Source organism: Halyomorpha halys, unplaced genomic scaffold (assembly GCF_000696795.3).
Source record: "Halyomorpha halys isolate HHAL.00 unplaced genomic scaffold, Hhal_1.1 Scaffold241.1, whole genome shotgun sequence".
NCBI classification, from domain to species: Eukaryota; Metazoa; Arthropoda; class Insecta; order Hemiptera; family Pentatomidae; genus Halyomorpha; species Halyomorpha halys.
Window position 1 is genome coordinate 19,104 of NW_027105010.1, and position 8,764 is coordinate 27,867.

Sequence of the window (8,764 nt, forward strand, 5' to 3'; positions counted from 1 at the left end):
ATTCGGCAAACTGCTAAATTATGTTTTCTAACACCCTTACCACAAGAAAATCAACATTACCAAATACCTAATTCAGCGTAGTTTAACATTATCGAATCAACAATTTCATAGAAATAGAATAATAATAACACAACTCCATAAATCCTCAACTCTAACGCTTTTCAAGATTCCCCAACTACTAAATTTTTTTTTTTTAAAAACCCATTCTTCCCCTACAAACACTTTTCAATGTCCTTCCACAATTTACCGACGCTGACCCATCCCCAATGTTGTATTCCTATGGTTTTTTTTTTATCGTTTTAAAAAAAGCAATAAACTACATAAATAAATAAACTGGAAGATGTTGATTGACCGTGTGGAAAGATGAAAGGAATATGGTCCGGGTGCGGTCAAAAAAACTCAAATAGTAGAATTATACTATTTTAATGAGCCAACGTTTCGCCCCACGTTGCAGGGCTTCGTCAGGGCTATTTTGACGGCAGTCAAAACAAAAATCCACATCCACACCAAACAAAAAAAAAAATTTGTTTTGACTGCCGTCAAAATAGCCCTGACGAAGCCCTGCAACGTGGGGCGAAACGTTGGCTCATTAAAATAGTATAATTCTACTATTTGAGTTTTTTTTACCGCACCCGGACCATATTCCTTTCATAAATAAATAAATTGCTAATCTGAGATTATAATAAATATCATATCAATATAACTAACTTCCAATATAATAAACATTTTTGTCATTAAAGCATTTCTAGTTGGATCTTGTGAGATTTTCTAACCCCTAAAAATGTACCGATTGGGGCGGGCTCTCTCTTTGCTCACTCAGTTACGCTACTGATCTCGCCATCGCCATAAATTAAGAATAACGATCACTCTCTGAATCGACATTCATCCATCTACAAAAGAATAATTAAGTAAACTATAAAGTTGATACATGTTATTTTAGCAACTTATTCGAACATTTTCACCTTAAGCAATAAATACTGTCTCTCCATTTCAAATGTGATGAGTGACCTTATATACTTAAATATTTCGTCATAAATGTTACGTGAGTAATTTTATCTAAAAATATGTTTAGCTTATTAGCATAGTTCTAATTTTAAAAACTTATTATATACTAACCAATCTTACCTCCTCTAACCCAGTCGGTTGAATCCCCTCTCCTCATATTTTCTAAAAACGTCAGTTGTTCACCCACCACCACCGAATGTAGTTGGTTAGTATTTATAACTTTTATATTCAACACTAAACACTAAATACTACTTTATTAACATTAATATAACTAGAATATCCTTAACATCATTTGATAGTAATAAGTGTTATCTGCTGTCATTCTGATATCATTATCGCAATCTGGTATAGCAATCTGTTTCTCTAATAGCATTACACATTGTAATATATGGATGTTTTTTTTTTTTTTAAATATCAATAATAGTAGTGATATTGGTAGATTCCATCTAAGAGATGTGTCTTTTAGGTATTGTTTGTTTTTTTTGTTTCTTCTTATCTCAGTTTATAATATCTATACAAAAAACAAAAAATAAAAAAATAAATAATAATTTTTTTACCATATAGTGCTCAATGTAAAATGGTAATTTTCAGATGAGTATATTGATGATTTTCATTACCAAACTGCAATCGTTCCTTAAAATATTGATTTTTTTTTTTTGTAATTTCATAGTTTTGCTTCATATTAAAGGCCATTTACATTTGTTATAGTTTTTTAGTATTCACCTTATTATGAACAAGCTCTTAAACTTCAAATTCCCATTACCGATTATCAACAATTTTCATTATCACCGTCGAATCGTAATTGGTTACTTAGCCGCCGACCTTAGATGAAATGCTGATTGTATCCAAAAGCAGATAGCTACCTACGACCAATATTTACCCAAGCTTTATTAAAAATAAGACCAATTCAATTTACAGATCAATATTTTGTAATTATTATATTTTAATATTATAAGTAAATGTCATGGAATGATACCAAATTTTTCAAACAGAAATATGAATTTCATGATTTACAGTTCCGCTGTAAGAAAATTTATCCTCAAATTCTAAATTTGGGTAGTACAATTTTTAATATCTTTTGGTTACACTACATTAAATATTTTAATGCATCGAATTTAAGACTTCCTATCACGTTAAGGTAACAACTGTTGAGGAAGTATTAGTAAGTGATCAGTAAGTTAGTATTTAGTCAAAATAAAATTACTAAATTGGAAGATAGTTTACCTTATGTACCCAAAGTCAATTGTCAATCATGTTTCAATGAAGACGGCCCTGACGAAGCTTTGCAAAGTGGGGCGAAACGTTGGTTAACAGTAAATAGTTTTTTCTACTATTTTGGTACTTTTATTGACCGCCACCCGGACCATCTTCCTACAATAAAACTATTAAAAATGTTCGTTAAAATTTAAATTAGATTTTAACTCTCTTCATGGTTGGTTCAACAAACAAAATATGAAGAAATCAATAATATTTTCCGTCATTGAAGAAAGTCATGTACTCTACTGCTTTTCTGAATTCAGATTGGTTGCGTCGCATTCTCCTGTTGTCGGAAACATTCACCATTCCATTGAAAGTCGGCAGCTACAATAACATATTATCTTTCCTCCTTCCCCCAATACTTTGAAAACTCAAAAAAGTTTGGAAATTTGAGAAACTACTTCAAACTATTCAAAACGTTTTAGTAAAACTAAATTCAATGAGGTTATAATATTCGAAATCTCTTATAAACGCCATTTGGAGAGGTCAGTTTCCCAAAAATTGTTTAAAGAAAGAGAAAATAACAAGGAAATTTCCGATAAGGTAAGAACAAAATCGTTAGGAAATGTTATTACCTTATTAACTATTACCCTTCCCTTCCCAATAAGTTGTAACGAAGTCCCTCAACAATTGTACAAGGAGGTAAGGCTAGTAATCACGATAAACCACAAGGGATATCGCTCAATCGTATTAAGGATAACTCCTTCATATAGGCAGGGTGTGGCAAGGGAGGGTCTCTGAATCCAGAATCGATCCTCAGCTGATACAATATAAAAAATAAATCATTTTCCACAACCAGGCACTAAATCTAGGCCCAGGTAGGGCCCTAACCAAGCAACAGGGTAGGGATAGTAGTCTGTGTTCACAAGAACTAATACGTGTAAACTCATTCAGATTGAAAACTCGGTTGGAAAATAAATCACTGCAATTATTTTGATCTGGAAGATTTCATTATAATAATTTACAATGTAATCTTTAAAATAAATGAGGAACTTAGATCTTTTGTAAGGTTTGTGTTTGAACGAATCCATTTCTTTATAATCTTGAAGAAAGTCCGGAGAGAAAATCTGGCAGATTGGCCTGATATTGGCTGATTCATCTCCAGGCATTACCCTTTGTGAAGAATCAAGTACTTTTTCATAAAGCAATACATCAAGAACCCTTGGAGTGTTGCATTGAAGTTTTTTTATAATATAATAGTCACTACATGGCTCCTTTCTTTTAATTTACTGATAATCATATGTTGGGAGAAAAACTAAAATAAATTCTGAAAATAATGCTCTTAGTTACAGATCTTAAACAGTACTAATTCCTGTTGCTCTTAAGTTTGGCAGATATTATTATTTGACACACAAAAAAAAAAAAAATATAGTTAAAAAGTTATAACTGCGGATACTTTAAGAACTTAAGTTATACCAAATATAAAAATGATTCTTATAAGTGTGGATGTTAAAGATAGGTTTATTTTATAATGTCAATTGAAAAATTGGTCTTGATTAATATTTAACTTTTGAAGATTTTTGTTCAGAGGATGTACCCAATATCAAGTAGCTGTTAGTTATAGTAGCGCTATCTACCATTTAAAGCGGAGAAAGGTACTAAATTAGTTCCTTGTTAAGTTCAGTTATTGTATTTTTCATCGATATGTTTTTAAAATGCTATTCATTAATGTTTTGTTTCTGTGTGTATCTTGTTTAACCTGAGGAGTTAATGTTTTGTTTTGCTTACAACATGGCTCGGGAATATGACCATCTATTTAAATTATTGATTATTGGTGATAGCGGTAAGTTTAATTCATACATGTAAATAGACTTTTTTTTTCTATTTGACGGGAGTGATTTGCCAATTTATAATTTGAATCAATGACATATTACCCGTTAATTTTTTTTCTCTAATATTATGTTGCTTATATGTGCGTATATCTGAGCCAGTCTTGTCTTGGAAAAGTAATTAAGTCAAGATCTTCAATTTCGTATTAGAAACCACTCAAAGCCTCAAATCTACCTTTAAAAAGTTGTGATTTACTTTATTTTTTACTTACTGTTGAAATGTTTACATTTATCTTTCTAAACCTTGATTTTAAATAGATAATTTGGTGTTTTACAACTCTAACATCTATGTTATTTTAAATATAACTGTATGAATTTTATGTAATATCTTTCATCTTAGATCTTCATCATAGTTTTCAGACTGCTTCAGATCTATTTGTAGGTATGATAGATTTCCTAGTTTATTTTATTCTGTGTACTATATCTGATGTCAAGGAATTATCTTATCATCTCCCTTCAGTTGTACTATTTCATTCTTTCCTATCTGAACTCAAGTGCTTACTGTATTTCTCAATTCATCAATAAACTGTTGAAAATATTGAAAAAGTACGATTAGCTGTAGAAAATATTGTTTGCAGTATATCTTTATGGTATAAGGTTATAATTATTCCTGGTGTCTGACTTTTTTTTTTTGGAAGGTAATTAAAACAGTAAGTGGCTCAATATTTTTATCAAACTTACGAGTATGATTGGTAAATAGGAAAGTTTTAACTATATTTTTATGATATATTAATTGTACTAATATGTATTTCCTATGTAATCATGGGTCAAGTTAAAAGTAATTATTCTATCTAATTTTTGTATTTAAGGCAATAGTAAGCTCTTAATTCATAAATCATTTTGTTTTCAATGTTTCGTTAAATTAAAGATAAGATTATTAACAAATGTTGTATCTGTTAAGAAATTGAAAAAAAAAGATTGGTTATGCGGATCTTTATAGCTTTGATACTGATACTGTTTATGTATGTTTTATACTTGTTATGTTGTTGAAATGCGTTATTTTATTATCTTTATATTGATTTTTCAATCAATTTTGATTTATGATACTTTTTTTATATTTTCCTTTTGTACCTTACCATTTAATGTTTTCTTACAGTAAATTGATAATCTGGTTTAGTAATTCTATAAAGTTATAAAATCTTTCTAATCACTAAACAGTGTCAGTGTTCTTTATTTTGTTGAGTTGTAAGCAGTTGTCATCGTTCTCTCTATACTCTGCTCTTGTCAGTCTTTTCTATTTCCTGGAGATACCTTTCTAGTATTCTTCCTTTATAGGATTGTAAGGTTAAGAACTGTTTAAGAGAATACACTTCAACAGCATGGTAAAAAAATTATCAAACAAGTTATAGTAATGTTTATTTAATCGCTCTAACAACTATTAAAGCAGTAATTGGTTCAAAATATACAAAGTTGCTTCGAAGACCAATAAAATTTTTTTCCTTGCTCTTACATTTTTCCTATGTAATTCTTGAACCTTTTTTTTTTTTTACAATCATTTAGCAGGATCGTCGTCATTTTACACCAGTAAATCAACAAAAAAAATTTGAGTTGCAAGCCTACCTTCTACGCCACAACCCCTGATGAAGACCTGAAACTCAGGTCGAAACGTCGGCATAAAATAAATAAATATGGTTTTGTTTATTTATGTTGTTCTTTGCTGACAGCACCCCCGACAAACTTCTCCAATCATTAAAAAAAATTCAGAATTAAATCATTTAATATTTCAGTAATACTTTCAGAAATAAGGATCATTCGCCTTAATAATATTAATTAGGACATATAGAATTTTTTTTTTGAGGTGTTATTTTCCAAAGTTTTGAAAAATACTGTCTTGGATTCCTTAAACTTTTTTAAATATTGATTTGTTCATGGTCTATAAGACCTACTAATTGAGTTATTGACCCATAAATGTAAATAGAATTTTATTATTTTCAGTTTAATATACTACTACATTATTTGTTTGAAATCGATTTTTCGTTTAGTTTAAAAATGGCTTATACAATTTTTTATACATAAAGTTTAATATTGACAATTTAACTAGAATTTAATAATTAATTTCATCTAAAATTCATAATGTTAAAAAGAAAAAATCTAGCCATATATTCTCTAACAAATTATCCAGCAAACATTGAAATAGTTAAGAAAATCTATAATGATTAGGTTAACTGACTGGTTGATTTGGGCCTAGTTCCTGTTATAGTTTCATTAAAATAACATTTTTTTTTTAACAACTTTTTCAGGTGTTGGAAAAAGTTCTCTTTTGCTACGGTTTGCAGATAATACATTTACTGGAAATTATATTACCACTATTGGAGTTGATTTCAAGATTCGTACTATCGAATTAAATGGCGAAAGAGTCAAACTTCAAATATGGGATACAGCGGGGCAGGAACGATTCCGAACAATCACCTCAACGTAAGTCCATTTTTTGTTCCTTTACTTATTTGTTTATACTTCTATGCCAGTTATTAGGAATAATAAAATGTTTTCTAATTTTTTATTTTATTTATTTTTTGAAAAAACTATCCAACAGTAATAACTGTTACTATCCTTTAAAATTTAAATTAGCTTTTCACTTTTTATATGGTTAAGCAGTAGGTAATGAGTATTTATTTTTGATTAACCAACTGTAGTAAAAGTTTATTATAATAAGATTAATTTTAGCTATTGATATACTGTATTTTACTATGAAAGGGTGACAATTTTTTTGTAAAAATTATACTCTGATGTTTTTTGCAAAAAGACATTTACGTTTTTCTCAAAGTTAGTGTAATGGTGTATTCAAAATACTTGGATTAGATGTTATTATTTTCTGATTGTTCCTTCTATGATGTTAGTATTTCTGTAAATAGTTTTACCATTTCTAGAAGTATATATGTATGTTTTCTTCGAGTATTGGAGTTTAAAATGCTATAAAAATTCAGTCTCCTCTAAAAAAATGATGGATAGATTATCTTTTAGGTTACAAAAATATTCTAGCTTGAATGGGAAAGTTGAGAGTTATTATCATAGTCCATTATAAAATAAAAATCTACCTAGATTGGTTGGATTTAAACCAGCATCATACGATGCTGTCTTTAACATGCTTTGCCATTATGGCCTTACTATTTAATGTAGCAATCCAATTTATTTTGGCTGCATCTCTTGTAATATCTCTTCTAGATGGTTGGAGTGTTCTACAGGCCTTCCCCAGAATTGTGTTCTTGGGCCATTGTTGTTGGTTGGATATATCAATGACATTGCCATGGTCCTCAAGCACTTCGAAATTCTCATGTTTGCATATGATATTACCATTTAGGCTTTTGTATCACCAGAGAATGTAGTTGTGATCATGCAACAGGTTAACTAACGATGATATCAGAGCATTGCAGACCTGGTCCATTTTATCTTAATTTTAAGAAATCCCATTGGATGCTATTTGTATGTGGAACACATTAACTTAGCTTGTTGTGGAAAACAAAAAGGACATTGAGCTGCCTCCCACTGATCAGGACATCCTCTGATCAGAGAAAATAAAAGTTCTTGGAGTTATGGTTAGTTGTTTATCATCTTGGTGTGAATTTCCTGAATTTGTTGTTAACCAGGTCCATAGTGTCATTCTGTTTCAAGGTGGAACCTTTTTTTTTGTTTGAGGTTAGAAAGTAGAAGTTTCTGCTCTAAATCTCTCTCTAATATAGTATTTTGAATCTGTCTTTATTAACATATTAATTCAGAAGATTTAGGATCCTAAAACAAAGCCCAGGACACCCTCGGAATACCAACCTGTCACTCTGCTGTCCATTTTGTCAAACTTTCTCGAGAGGATTGTTGTAAAGGATATAAGAAGATTTCTAGGAGATGCAGTATCTCCGCATCAATTAGGTTGGTTTAGGCAAGGTCAGTGTATTAGCAAGATACATTATACCGTAGTGCTGTACAAATACTCTGCTATACTCTAGTACAGTATGTCTTCCTCAGAGCCTAGTTCCATGTGTTCTGCTCCAGCAGTACACCTTTGTCAAATGAGTAATTTCCCAAATAGATTTCTTGTTGTTATAGGCTTTTTGGTGTATATTGAGAGAACAGCATACATTTCGACACAATTCCACTATTTTATAAATTTTTCAAAAGAACTCGGAGACTTAAGTTATGCATACACCAAATTTTAAATAGATACCGAACCCTTAATAAACCAAAAAGATCTGATAAACACAGTTGCTATTTTTTATAAAGTACATTCAAGTATTACGAAGAGAAGTGTTCCATACTTAAATAATACTCTATGTTTATTTATTTATTTGCTTTCTTATTGTACCTGTATCATTTTAGTTTTTCATCATTTCCTATATTGTTATTCCTTTAATTTTTTTATTTTTCAATTTCAGAATAAACATTAAATATACAAGATTCATCATATCAGTAAGTGCTAAATATTTGAGCATCATAAACTTACTAAAGTTTTTTCCATTTTTTTAGGTATTATCGAGGTACTCATGGTGTGATAGTAGTTTACGATGTTACCAGTGGAGAATCTTTTGCTAATGTAAAAAGATGGCTTCATGAAATCGAACAAAATTGTGAAGTAGTAAATCGTGTGCTCGGTGAGTAGTAAATCAATGAAAGTTTCTTTTGATTATTGTTTTTGGTTGTAAAATATTTTTATTTATAGTTAAGAACAGCTCTTAATTAAATAT

The 8,764-nt window shown here is 29.9% G+C and overlaps 1 protein-coding gene across 1 annotated transcript in view; it reads left to right on the plus strand.

Moving 5' to 3' along the window:
- The first annotated feature begins 3,842 nt into the window (after positions 1-3,842).
- The window catches only part of Rab35 (RAS oncogene family member Rab35), a 12,180-nt gene continuing 7,258 nt past the window's right edge, over positions 3,843-8,764 (plus strand). Inside the window, exons 1-3 of the mRNA XM_014419579.3 lie at positions 3,843-4,045; positions 6,332-6,506; positions 8,547-8,671. Coding sequence (XP_014275065.1) covers positions 3,973-4,045; positions 6,332-6,506; positions 8,547-8,671 — 373 coding nt within the window. The 5' untranslated portion in view covers positions 3,843-3,972. The remainder of the gene's footprint in view (positions 4,046-6,331; positions 6,507-8,546; positions 8,672-8,764) is intronic.